Source organism: Cydia fagiglandana, chromosome 24, assembly GCF_963556715.1.
Source record: "Cydia fagiglandana chromosome 24, ilCydFagi1.1, whole genome shotgun sequence".
NCBI lineage: Eukaryota > Metazoa > Arthropoda > Insecta > Lepidoptera > Tortricidae > Cydia > Cydia fagiglandana.
The window spans coordinates 2366204-2380949 of NC_085955.1; the positions used below are offsets into that span (position 1 = coordinate 2366204).

Below are 14746 nucleotides of genomic sequence, written 5' to 3' on the forward strand. Positions count from 1 at the left end.
GTTTTTTAAATATAAACCGCACGTCATTTGATCTCGAGTGACATGAGAATAGGGACTTCATTCTTTTGTCTAGGAATTAAAAAAAACTACGGATGTGTGACATGCGTGAAAAAAGTTTTCATTCACCGCCATTTGACGTACAGTTTATCTTTTAGAGTCTGTGCGGAAAGAGAAGAGTCGTGGGATTTGAGGGCGCGCCAGTGCTATTTTATGGTTTTTGCTATGCTGACAACACTGGTCACGTGATTATAGTACGACACTAAAGGTCATGATACTTGAATCCCTTTTGTTCCGGTTTTTTACCACGGCTTACTAAACGGACCCTGGTGGTGGTGTCGGCTCATCAACTCAATCCCCTGATTTAGCGCAGGCACTAGTTTTCTTTTTAAAACACACTTGTTTTTATGTCTCAGATACTAAAAAGTGACAGTGCGATTGACAAAACTGCTAAAAGTGCTAAAACTAGTTAAGAATCTGCCCAATACAACTGTAATTTTAGTACCAAACAAGATAATAGAGTCTCATTTATGTACTGCCTAATCTGTGCAGTCCAACAGTTATTAAAACCGGGTAAATCGGGTAGAAATTGGGCAATAGAACTGTAATTTTATCTGGGATATATTTCACCCATTGTAAACTCGACTTGTAATGTATGTGTACATTATTAATAATAAATATGGATATGAATAAAAATAGTGCATAAGGAATCATCCATTAATTACGTCTCACGAATTTCTAGGTTTTTTGACCCCTCCCCCCCTCCTTGTCACACTTGGTCACATTTTGCAAATCCCTCCCCACCTTGTGTGACGTCACATTTAGGCAATTTTGTTTTCAACGAAATCGGCAATACTAACTCGGCTGTATTTTTTTTATAAAAAAATATTTTTTGTAAAAGAAATATTAGTAATTTTATAACGCAAAACCAATTAGGAACGAAAATTACATTCCTACCTACATCATTATTTAAATGTACAGCGATTAAAAAAATATAAATTAATTTTCGGTTACTGATGAATATTGATGAAGTTAAAGTGACGTCACAATGTTTGTGACTCCCCCCTCCCCTATGTCACAACACTGCTAAATATGAAATATAATTTCGTAACTAACAGAACCTACAAATAAAGAAATATTTTATTAGAAAAAGTTTTATTCTTTGTAATCGAAGTCTGAATTAAAATATTCAATGTCACTTATGTTTGAGCTAGCTTCAGAACAACCAGGGACACTCATAGAACTATCTTCATCTGAACTGGATGTGCTTGAATCCGGCACGTAGATTACGAATTCTTGCATATCACCTACTTAGCGGTCTTTTATTCGAGATGCCGTAGGTACTTTTACACAATCCTGAAAAAAAAAATTACATATAAATATGCATAAAATGGCAAGTATCAAGACTATTTGTCAGTTATTTTAAAGACCATGAATGACCTGCATATTTATGAAAATTAATATATTTTGAATGAATATACTTACCGATTATGTACCGGAGACAAGTTACTTAGGGGCCTTATTAAATAGGTAATTATTTAATATTAAATACAACATCAATACCCGCGAATAGCGGAAACACGTTCCGCGACTTTTTGTAAGTCGATAGTCGGCTTTTAGCCGTTTTCTTCCCGCTGACAAAACCGAACAATGTTAAATATAATTTTCCTTGTGGTTTTATGTACGGTTTTATCGTGTTTTGAAAATATATTATACATAAAACTTGCGGTTTTTGTTAATAAATATACAATGACAGAAGTTTGTTTACTTTTTACATGACAAGGTGTCAAAGGTTTGATTGCCATATAAAATTTAAAATGTTAGTTCCCGTTTCTGCCACGACTCTTCTCTTTCCGCACAGACTCTAGTTAGTTTTAAGTATGTGTTTAGATAAAGTAGTGTACAGTAAAGGGCCAAAAAGAATGCACATCGGCAATCATCGCATTTCCGAATACAAACGAATGCTCATTTCCATGTACATCAATTATTAGGTTATTCGTTTATCAGAATTTGAATTTAGAACTAAGTACTTTATTGTTGTTTTGTTTTGATTTCACGTGAAATATATAGAGCTGTAAAACACGATGTAACTATTTTTAATTATTGCTATGTTCTTGTCAGGGAAAAATAATCTTCATAAATATATATTTTATATAAGATCGACAAAAAGTGTAATATTGTAATGACAAATCTCTGTTGAACCTAAATAATTACTTACATTAACATCCTCATGTTTTTTAAATTGGTTGGCTTCAGATAAAAAATATTTATAAACATTGTGGATAATTTCGCGTGACTAACGCGTAGAGTAACGGCTTACCTTTTTTCCCTATAGATGCCATAGTACAAATTTAATTTTATAGGGGTTTTAGCAGCTCTATATATATATTGACTTAGATAGGCGACTGCACTCTCTCGCATTTGAACCATGACTGACAAAACAAACGTCATGGTGTGTGCGACACAGATATCGCTATACGAAGTCGAAATTAGCCGATTGCCTCTTTCTAAAGCTCGATGTGCATTCTTTTTGGCCCTTTACTGTATGTAACTGTACATAATTAGGCATTAAAACACTCGTGTGATCCTATTAAGAAACTCACTAACGTTCGTTTCTTAAACCCACACTCGTATTTTAATGCCTCTCATTATGTAGCAGTCACATAAACTACTATATGTATATCGCGGTAGACCCGATTGTGTGATTTAAAATAGCGAGAGTATAAAGTGTTATATTGCACACAATGTTTTTTTAACTAAGTATAACTTTTTTTCTTATTATTTTGACTATAAACTCACTCGTGAGTAATAGCTTTTTTTAAATCCATAACTCCCGCGGGATCAATATAGGCCTTTGTCCTTCAGTACGCCTACATGAAATAAAATCTTTTTCGAGCAAGTGTAATGAAAATACAATAGCCTCCTTGTATGACTTTCATAATAAACATTTTCCCAATTAGTTAATAGTGTAATATACTTTTTAATACAGTTGCTCAAAAAGTGCTACTTTACGTAGCTGTTTAGCGTGCGGAAAGTTGGTTATCTCGAACTAGTGCTTTTTACTTTTCCAATTTTTTTAAATTTATATTTGTTCCAATTCACGACTACTTATTGATGAGTGTTAATATTAGTTTCCTTTAAACGTCGTAATCAGCATAAAAACCTACCGTTAATGTAAGAATACGAAAAATATTACATATTTCACATTTAATTACTTACCTCTTCATCATTATAACACGTTTATTTTTTAATATTCAATATTGAAAATTCCGTTCTTAATAAGTTGACTGAATGGAACGGAATAGCTGCCAAACGCCCATAGATATAATATACTTAAAGACGACGTCTAACCGAGCTGTCACTGTTACCACTTTTGTTTAGTGTACGATTAACAATGTTTTTCTTATTTTTTCGCAACTGTATTAAAAAACGTCGTTCGATACACGTGCGGAAATGTCATTCTTCACTCGTCCCGAGTCTTGCCACTCGCCTGCGGCAGATTTGCTTAGTTATGTTGTTTGGAAGAGATCGCTTTTTAGCAATAGGACGATTAGCGTTTAACCTCTTCTTGTCGGTAATCTTTGTATTGTTTTCTGTAATGAGGTGTGCAATAAATGTGTGTATTGTATTGTATTGTTGTAATTTTCTATCAACAGTTGTTATGTTGGCTAGCTACCACACCCAGGCGGCCTAGCCAAGGTGATAATCGCTTGCGCTTCGCCATCGAATCGCTTTGTGTCACTCTTCAATATTAGTGTGACAGTGACAGTTTCGTTTCGTTCGCTACGAAATGAAACTGTCACTCTCACACTAATATGGAAGCATGTTGTCTACGGGGGATGGTGGTGAAAAAAAGTTAGAGTTAGACCAAGAAAAGCCTACAGCGATTCCGATAGCCCACGAAGTGCAAGTGTTATTTATACGTCATAATGTCATAGAAGTTTGACGTTCAAAATAACACTTACATTGCGTGGGCTATGAATATCGATGCAGACTTTTTTTGGGCTAACTCTAAACACATTTTTTTTTTGCAGCCTTGCCTCTACGAAACCTGTGTAGCGGTATACATCAATCAGGGACGCACCATCCGCAAATACACTAACTCGCAGCTGCTTGGCGCCTCAGCTGAGCGCTCATGGAGCTCCGTCAACGTCGTAGGCAACCCTGAATACGATGACCTAGTCGGTGTGGTACGTATATCATACTCGGAGACTAAGCGGAGTGAGACATCTCAACTAGGGTAACTAATTTCATGTTTGTCACACGATATTTGGAGTAATCTTCAAACAAATTTAATGAAAATTGACAAGAATGTGGTTAATATAAATAGTATACAAATCTTATGTTTGAAAATGAGAAGAATCGGACGGAAGAAAATAATAATAATTTTAAGCATAGTAATTTTTTCTAACTTTTTTTTAATTTCAGCCAGACGCCGTCGCTACGGCAGAGAGAGTATACCAGTTCAACGATGCTGGTCTAGAGAGCTTGGAGATGAAAGGCACTTCCGAGTATAAAGTGCAGGAGCATATTCTGTCAGTCGCTTCAGAGTAAGTAAGAAAAATTAAACTTTTAATTTTTTTAAAACCTATATTGAGAGCACAGAGAAATAAGTAGGCATAGAGTGCTCACTCCATAGACTAGAAATCCTCTAGGCCGAGTTTAGAGCAATTATTTCATGCAATCGATGATGCCAAAAATGCGGGGGTGCGCGGGACGAGGTGAGCGAAGTCCTGTGCCGTGATTGGTCCGTTCAAAGACACGGACGTTAAAATCGAATCGTTTGTTGTTCTGTTGTGTTTGGTTGTCGTTGTGTTGTTGTGTTCGTTCGTTCGTTATCTGTCATTTTGACTTATATATAAAAAAGGGATAAAATATAATTTAACAAATCCAGTTTCGCAAAGTTTTATAAATAAGGGGGTATGTTTCTTACAGATTGTCTTTGAACTTCGTGTCAAAACAGAAGAGGCAACAGATGGACAAGCTGAACGTGACGCGGACGACCGTCCAGTATGTGTCGCAAGGCTTCAGTGACCCTTCTGCTGGTATCAATAACCTGACTCAGCATGATTTAAGACACAAAGCTTATCAGGTAATTGTGTTTCTTTCAATTTTTTTAGCTAGCCTATTAAGGTGTGCCACTGCTGGGCAAATACCCTGCTGTGGCCAGTTACTGGTAAAGGTGTCTAGGTCGTCCCCAGTGGCGTAGCTAGCGGGGGGGGGGGCGGGGGCGGTCCGCCCCGGGTGTCACCCATTTAGGGGTGACACCCAACCGTGAACATCAGTAGTGCCACGGTGCCACCTATAAAAATTCGTAAAATGAAAGCGATCGAGTAAATCCTGAGCTATTACAAAAAATTACAATTACTCTTTTTAAATATATTTTACAATTTTGATTGAATTTTGGGGTGACACCCACAATTTCCGCACCGGGTGCCACCCATGCTAGCAACGCCACTGGTCGTCCCGCCATCTCCGTCTGGGCCTGCCGCGTCCGCGCCCTTCTGGCATCCACTTGGTAGCCACACTAGCCCATCTGTCTGGATGCATGCGGCAGACGTGACCGGCCCAGTCCCAATTGAGCCTAGCACTCTATTAGTAAGATATTATTAAAAAACCGGGCAAGTGCGAGTCGGACTCGCGCACGAAGGGTTCCGTACCATAATGCAAAAGAAAAACAAAAAAAAGCAAAAAAAAAAACGGTCACCCATCCAAGTACTGACCTCTCCCGACGTTGCTTAACTTTGGTCAAAAATCACGTTTGTTGTATGGGAGCCCCATTTTAATCTTTATTTTATTCTGTTTTTAGTATTTGTTGTTATAGAAATACATTATCTGTGAAAATTTCAAGTCTCTAGCTATCACGGTTCGTGAGATACAGCCTGGTGACAGACGGACGGACGGACGGACGGACGGACAGCGAAGTCTTAGTAATAGGGTCCCGTTTTACCCTTTGGGTACGGAACCCTAAAAACACTTATGACTAAGTTCCCAAGAGCGCTGGTGGCCTAGCGAAAGCGCTGGTGGCCCAGCAAAAGTGCTGGTGGCCTAGCGAAAGCGCTGGTGGCCTAGCGGTAAGACCGTGCGACTTTTAATCAGGAAGTCGCGGGTACAAACCCCGTACCGTCGTTTTTTGGAACTTGACCCTTATTCGACAAGCGACGTTTGACGTATCGTGTTGATCTACCGTACAATGTCAAAATTTGACATTAACAATCCACAGTTAGGGTGACAAGCATACCAAACCGAACCACCCTTAGTTTAGAGTTGAGTTTTGGTTGTGCCAAATGATATTATCCACCGTTGATGGAATCAACACTCAGTATGCAATAAAATCAACTGTTGATTTGACGTGGATGCGAAATCTGACAGTTGTACATGTCGAATTAGGCCCCTTATGTACGTAATGTAATATCATTTGGTATTTACGAGTCACTTTTCGGTGAAGGTAAACATCGTGAGGAAACCGGACTAATCCCAATAAGGGCCTAGTGTCTCCTCTGGGTTGGAAGGTCAGATAGCAGTAATTATAAATTAATTTAAATTAAATCGAACGTAGTGTTATGGATAATCGAATTTAAACTGTCGTGAGACATACTCTTTTTCTTCTTCCTGGCGTTGTCCCGGCATTGTGCCACGGCTCATGGGAGCCTAGGGTCCACTTGACAACTAATCCCAGGAATTGTCGTAGGCACTAGCTTTTACGAAAGCGACTGCCAACCGACCTTCCAACCCAGAGGGTAAACTAGGCCTTATTGGGATTAGTCCGGTTATCTCTATAATTTCATAGGAAAAAGACAGTAGAAAAACAAATAAATAACTTATGAACTAAATACATCTATAAATAATACTAAATTAAAACTAACAACCCTAAATATATCTAAAATAAAATAAGGAATATAAAAACTACTCAAAGAGGCCTCCCCGCGCTACCCCCGGCGCAAAGGTGCCCATCACACTCGCTGCGTTACCGCGTTGAATTGCGATGGACAGCCTTTGCACCAGGAAAAACCCTATCTCTAGATGTTACGATGTGAGACATAGTTACACTCAAAAAATAATTTACATGAGTCTAAATCGTAAAATAACTTTTCACCACACCAGCTCGGAAAGGTTTACTTTGCACTTCAAAAACCGATAGCAAAGTTGCATTTTATTCACATGTGACGCAAAGTAATCAAATGCAAATTTTGAGTAGATTTCTCATGTTTGCTGCTAGAATTGATGATTTTGGATGATAAATATTTAATAACATTCATTTCGATTTGATTCGGTTTGATTTTATTTGATATTTTACATTTAATATTTGCTTCGGGTTGGTGTGGTGAAAAATTTTGTGTTTCACTCGGGGGCAAATTTTGTTTAACCCTCGTGCTTTGAAACCCTCGCATCGCTCAAGATTCCATTTTCCGAACCACTCGCTACGCTCATGTTTCAATTCTGGAATCTTTCGCTTGCTCGGCTATCAATATTAACACGAGCGGTTAAACAACAACTTTGCCCCCTTGTATATATAACAAATAACTATTAATGTACCTAATGTCATGGCTCACACATAAATCATGTCTTTTTATTTTATTTGCAGATACTTCTGAAGATAGCGAGGAAAGGCATAGACGCAAACAATATAGTGAGAAATGCCACGCTGATACACAGCCTAGACTTTATTGATTTGCTAAAGTAAGTACCAAAGTAACAATACTAAAGGTTAAGAGTTGAAAAAACATCTTAGTATTCTTTTTTCAGCCCTTGCTTACTAAAATAAAATAAATAAAATAAAAAGTCATTTATTAGAGCGCTGGTGGCCTAGCGGTGAGAGCGTGCGACTTGCAATCCGAAGGTCGCAAGTTCAAACCCCCGGCTTGTACCAATGAGTTTTTCGGAACTTATGTACGAAATATCATTTGATATTTACCAGTCGCTTTTCGGTGAAGGAAAACATCGTGAGGAAACCGGACTAATCCCAATAAGGCCTAGTTTACCCTCTGGGTTGGAAGGTCAGATGGCAGTCGCTTTCGTGAAAACTAGTGCCTACGTCAAATCATGGGATTAGTTGTCAAGCGGACCCCAGGCCCTCATGAGCCGTGGCGAGATGCCGGGATAACGCGAGGAAGAAGCGAAAAAGTCATTTATTGTCGCAACAAAACTTACAGCAACAAATTTGAACAAATCAAACAAAGAGAAAACAAAAAAGGTTACAGGTTATATAATAAGGTTAAAGTCCAATAGGGTTGTTGACTGTATATAAAATATAAAATATATATATCGACCGGTCTGGCCTAGTGGGTAGTGACTCTGCCTGCGAAGCCGATGGTCCTGGGTTCGAATCCCAGTAAGGGCATTTATTTGTATGATGATACAGATATTTGTTCCTGAGTCATGGGTGTTTCCTATGTATTTAAGTATTTGTATATTATATATATCGTTGTCTCAGTACCCACAACACAAGCCTTCTTGAGCTTACTGTGGGACTTAGTCAATTTGTGTAAGAATGTCCTATAATATTTATTTATTTATTATTTATTTATTATATATGTGTACCAGACATCGTAAATTTTACAGAATAGGTATAAACAATTTCAACCATATTGTTTAATTTGCGTTAATTACCTTACAGTTGGGATAGCCTTAATTCACCATTTCAGTTAGAATTATATGTTCTAATTCCGTCAACACCATTCCTTTGCACCAAAAATGCTATAAATTTTTCGATGTCTGCTTAATACTTACTTACCGTAAAATGGGGTGAGTTGGGTGAAATTTGACTTTCAAACCTCGATAACATTTTATTTTTACATGTGAAAACTGAATGGTGTATATAATAAGTGGTTCGGACGTTTGTATTTTATTTTGGGTAGTTCCATTTCATAACTTTGAAGATAAAGAGGAAAACCCACCTCACCCCGTAGTGCCTCGTATTTAGGGTGAGAGGGTTTTTCATACAAAGGTGATTTTGGAAGATTGTTGGATCGATTTTTTTTTATTATGCGTATTACTATAGCCCCATTTTAAATTGGAATACATTATTTTTGTAGCTTAAAATCCCTTCTCACCCCCCTCTCAAACCTTCTCTCCCCATTCATAACCCAACTCTCCCCGCGAAACCTACTCACCCCGTTTAACGGTACCTACTAAAAAAACCAAACGGTGAATTTGGTATCCTACTGACTGCGCCATGTACAATATGTATTTTGACGGAGGAATAAATAAAACACGTAAGCTTAAACTGAGAAAAAACGTTGTAAGACTAAATGTGACGTTCCACGGTAAAAGGTACCTTATGGCGGCTGGCGCTTACGTCGCATAGCGCCGCTCCGCCATAAGGTACCTTTAATCGTGGGACGTCACAAATTTTTATTCAACTACCCACACTTATGAATGTATATTTGCTTTCGCTTTCTCAGGTATCAATATTAATGAGCTTAATAACAAGTTTGGCCCTTGCAACTTATAAAACAAATAACTATTATTAATATCTTTTATGAAAATAATGTAAAATTGTAAACGTAGGTACCTAAAGTGTATTCGGGTAATACCGAATGTCGGATAGTTCCGAAATTCAGATGAATATCACCCTAAATTCCATCATAATAAGAGTCTCTTTTCGGAATTATCCGACAGTTTTTGACATTCGGAATTACCCGAGTAAACCAAGTAAGGTTTACTCGGGTAATTCCGAATGTCAAAAACTGTCGGATTTTCAAAACTATTTTAATTTTAATAAATTACTTATAGTAGCTACTCGTGGTAAATACAGATTTTCGTGAAAGAATTCTTGGAATGTCTCGACCTAAATTGGAAATGCCTTTAGTTTATTGATTAATGCGAAGAACAGGGTTCGTGTAATGGTATAGAAAACTTTATAGCCTCTGTAACACGTGCGGAAATGGACTTATACACCGTGTTTTTTTTGATTTCCGTTAATTTCAAGGGTGCATTCCTGAGCTTAAATCAAGTAACTTTCTCAAAGACACCGATATTCTAATTAACTCCATTTCGGAGATAATCAATAATTTATTTGTTTCCTATAAGGCCTCTACAAGCGTGTACACTTGCCTTAGGGCCGGTTTACATATTGATTAGTGTTAAGAATGAGTTCATACATTTGCTACTAAACTTAAGTACAATCTCGGTCGACCGATGTTCGAAATGACATTGATATGTCACAGATTTCAATTGTTTGGTTGAGTTAAATGTAATGCCCGTGTTACAACAACGCTATTTGCTACATTTAATTATTTTTTAACCTTAATTTTTTTTTTCAAAAAAAAAACAAAAAAATTTTTTTTTTCAAACTTTACTTTGCCATTTCGTTCTTTTAAACGTACTTAACCATACCCCGAAGTTAACGGAATTCAATAAAAACACGGTGTATAAATGTAGTCGGGTTTTTTACAACGTGGTAAAGTCAACTGTAAAAATATGGGTGTAGCCAACTTATTCAAAAATATGTCCCATAGTTCTTAATTCGCGGACATAAGAGCTATGGGACATATTTTTGAGATGATTTGTGCACACTGCAATTTGAGATGATTGTTATACATATCTTTTTATTAAAAATCACCATTAAAAAATAAGTCCCAGCAAATATGTTAGCATTCCTATAGTTCGTTTTTTTTTGCATTAGAAAGAACTTGCAAGAAGGTAAGCGATCTTGACATGTCTTTTAATTGAAAAACGCTTTTTAAAAATCAAAAACTATTACTTATGAAAGCAGAAGAATATAAATGATGGTATTAGATTCATAATTGTTACATATTTGCCGTGACTTATTTTTAAAACGTGTTTTTCAATTAAAAGACACATCAAGATTGTTTACCTAATTTCTAAAAAAACGAAGTATAAGTACCGTAAAGCGGGGTGAGTAGGTTTCGCGGGGAGAGGTGGGTTATGAATGGGGAGTGGGGGGTGAGAAGGGATTTTAAGGCTACTGCTACAAAAAAAAAATCTATTCCAATTTAAAATGGAGCTGTAGTAATACGCATAAAAAAAATCGATCCAACAATCTTCCAAAATCACCTTTGTATGAAAACCCTTCTCACCCCAAATACGAGGCACTACGGGGTGAGGTGAGTTTTCCTCTTTATCGTCAAAGTTATGAAATGGAACTACCCAAAATAAAATAAAAACTAGAATACAAACGTCCGGAACACTTATTATATACACCATTCAGTTTTCATATGTAAAATTAAAATGTTATCGAGGTTTGAATTTCAGTTTTGACCCTACTCACCCCATTTTACGGTATTATAAACTAATTTTTAAAACGTTTTTCAATATTTTTTAATAAAAAGACACGTCAAGATTGTTTATCTTCTTTCTAATGTTACATAAAAACGAACTATAGCTGATATGTATGTATGTATTATTTTATTGTACAGACAAGGATTTTAAAATCCGGCCCATTTCGTACTTTGTCACAGTGACAATCAATATGAAAGCCGCTAGAGACCTCATACGGTTGTCACTGTGACAAAGTACGAAATGGGTCGGAATTTAAATTCCTTGACTGTACCTACATAGAATTGTGATTATGCTGATCTGTACGGATATGATGGTCGTTCTTGTTTACGTGACAGCGTGATAAAACGGTGTCCGTCACTTTCTATCCCACGGTGTTAAAAAGTGACAGTTATTTTATCACGTGGATAAACATGGATAAAGCCATCCACAATACGCCGGCTGATGGTAGACACAGGAGTTGGCAACAGGAACTATGTGGTAAAACAATGTTTTTGTGTTTGTTGAAATTGTCTTAATGAGTATTAGTTGGCTGTTAAAAGAAAAGTACAGTCAGCGATAAAAGCGTGTATAAAAATGTTTTTTTTACAAGCTTTTATTTACTTTCACCTGACCGTTGTCTGTCTGTCTGTCTGTAATCAAATCTTGCAAGTTAAATTTGACCGACTTCCCGGTGTCCTATTGAGCTGAAATTTTGCATACATACGTAAGTCGGGTGACAATGAAATATTACGGTGTCATCGAGCTGATCTGATGATGGAGAACGGAGGTGGCCATAGGAACTCTGTGACAAAACAACGAAACCTAATTGTGTTTGGGGTTTTTAGAATTGTTTCGATGAGTATTAGTTGTCTGTCATAAGAAAAGTACAGTCAGCGATAAAAGCTTGTGCCAAAAATGAATTTTATGCCAAAAACTTATTTTTTAACTTATTTCCAGTACCATGACTCAGCTGGAATACGCGTCGCTGAGCAAGCTGTTCGACGACATGGTGCTAGGCACCAGCTACGACGTCGAAACGTCGAGGAACATCTTCCTGGAGGTGCTGCCGCAGGTGCGCACGCATGCGTGCGCGCTGCTTGTCAAGTATCTCGTCACGGAGCAGAAGGTATGGTTTTGTCATATTTCTATGAAAATATTTAACAATAGAATTTGAGTTTTTTACAAGTACACACAATTTATTTCACAAGATTTTATTTATGTGTAAAATACTCATAAATATAAAACTAAAATTAACTACAACTAATAACTAAAGCTAAGGTAGACACAATAAAGTTTAAATATCTAAATAAAATATTTTTAATACTAAAAACGAAATAAATGTCGTAATATACGTACTAAGGAGAAAAAAAACCAGACAATTGTGAGTCGGACTCGCCCACCAAGGGTTCCGTACATTTTAGTATTTTTTGTTATAGCGGCAACAGAAATATATCATCTATGAAAATTTCGACTGTAGCTATCACTGTTCATGAGTTACAGCCTGGTGGCAGACAGACAGACATACAGATAGACAGTAGGACAGACAGACAGATAGACAGTCGGACAGACGGATAGCAGAGTCTTAGTAATAGGGTCCCGTTTTTACCTTTTGGGTACTGTACCCTAAAAATACTAAGGCCTCCAATGCCCAGGGCGGGGTAAGGGCGCCACAAGCCTTCGAAAATTGTCATATAAGTATACTTGGAAATTTCGTCTTATGCCACCGAGCCAGGGTAGCCGAGCGGTTTAGGCATGTGTCGCGAAAACGGAGGACGCTGGTTCGATTCCAGCTCTGGACACTGGCCTTGGTCATGTAGTGAATGCTCATGATGTTCTTTTGCAGGAGAAAATCGAGGACGCCACAATCCTCTCCCTCATCAGAAAGCTACCCTTCAACGTGGCCAACTACTCGAGCAGTCTCCTCGAAGACCTGGAGGTGTTCACCAAGCTTGGCCTGGACTCCTCCAGGGAGATCCGCCACGCCGCCATCTTGAGCTTCGCGACGCTCGCGCACAAAACTAGGAGAGCACTCGACCACGAGAAACAAGATCTGTTCGATAATATTGTGGTGAAGTACTTCAGGATGTATAGCGGTGAGTTGTCTCTCGAGATTGTTGTTGAGTTGTCTTTACTGAGAGAGAGAGAACGAGATAGATAGATAGCTGTAGAGCTATCTATCTATATCGTTCTCTCTCTCTCTCTCCCGCACTCTTTCTCTCTCTTTCTCTCTCTCTGGCACTCTTTTTCTCTCTTTCTCTCTCTCTTTCGCACTCTTTCTCTCTCCTTGTCTCGCAGTCTTTCTCTCTCTCTCTTTCGCACGCTTTCTCTCTTTCTCTCTATTTCTCTTTCTCCCCCCCCCCTCTCCCCCCCCCCCCCCCCCTCTCTCCCCCTCTCTCTCTCTCTCTCTGTCAGAAACAAGATCTGTTTGATAATATTGTGGTGAAGTACTTCAGGATGTATAGGTGAGTTGTCTCTCTCTCCCGATTCCCGCGACCTTTACCAGGTCGACAGTCCACCTTGTGTGGGGGGGGGTCTACCCACGCTGCGCCTTCCGGTACGTGGTCGCCACTCGAGAATCTTTCCGCCCCTATGGCCATCGGTTCTACGGGCAATATGCCGCGCCCACTGCCACTCTCAGTTCTCTGACCAGTTTTGAACCTTGCAATGAGATAAAGCCTAACGACTGGTCAGGTAAGTGTATTGCCGATAGTACCTATCAAGCAGTTTGGCGAAAAATTATGTGTAATGGAAATGTGTATTTTTTATTGAGTAAATAAATTAAATATAAAAACTTTAGTTTAACTAGCGATTCGGAGGGCTACATCGGTTACTTTGGTTCTGCTGCGGATGGCCTAATTTCTGATGCGATCACGCAGAGAGACTCCCAGTATAGCCTTCTCCATTGTCCTTTGGGTGACTTTGAGTCTTCTTATGAGGCACGCAGTAAGCGGCCACGATTCAGTTCCATATGTCATCACTGGCAACACACTGGTCGAAGGCTTTCGACACTGCGGAATATTGGACGAAAAGATGTGCCGTAGCTTCTCAAACGCTGCCCAACCAAGTCGGGTTCGTCGATTAACCTCTTTCTCGAAGAAGTGTTTTATATTGTACTTTTATACTCACATTGTAAACCCTAACCTAAGACCCAAGATAAAATAAAAAAACCGGGCAAGTGCGAGTCGGACTCGCGCACGAAGGGTTCCGTACCATAATGCAAAAAAAAAAACGGTCACCCATCCAAGTACTGACCCCGCCCGACGTTGCTTAACATCGATCAAAAATCACGTTTGTTGTATGGGAGCCCCACTTAAATCTTTATTTTATTCTGTTTTTAGTATTTCTTGTTATAGAGGCAACAGAAATACATCACCTGTGAAAATTTCAACTGTCTAGCTGTCACGGTTCGTGAGATACAGCCTGGTGACAGACGGACGGACGGACAGCAGAGTCTTAGTAATAGGGTCCCGTTTTACCCTTTGGGTACGGAACCCTAAAAAGAAAATAAACATCTTATTAATCCCTA

General features: G+C 38.4%; 1 protein-coding gene across 2 annotated transcripts in view; it reads left to right on the forward strand.

The window, feature by feature from the left end:
* LOC134676240 (uncharacterized) overlaps positions 1-14746 on the forward strand; it is a 57358-nt gene that overhangs the window by 12957 nt on the left and 29655 nt on the right. For both annotated transcript variants that reach the window (XM_063534562.1, XM_063534563.1), the window contains exons 6-11: positions 4032-4187; positions 4426-4547; positions 4933-5089; positions 7583-7677; positions 12178-12346; positions 13064-13313. In XM_063534562.1, coding sequence (XP_063390632.1) covers positions 4032-4187; positions 4426-4547; positions 4933-5089; positions 7583-7677; positions 12178-12346; positions 13064-13313 — 949 coding nt within the window. The remainder of the gene's footprint in view (positions 1-4031; positions 4188-4425; positions 4548-4932; positions 5090-7582; positions 7678-12177; positions 12347-13063; positions 13314-14746) is intronic.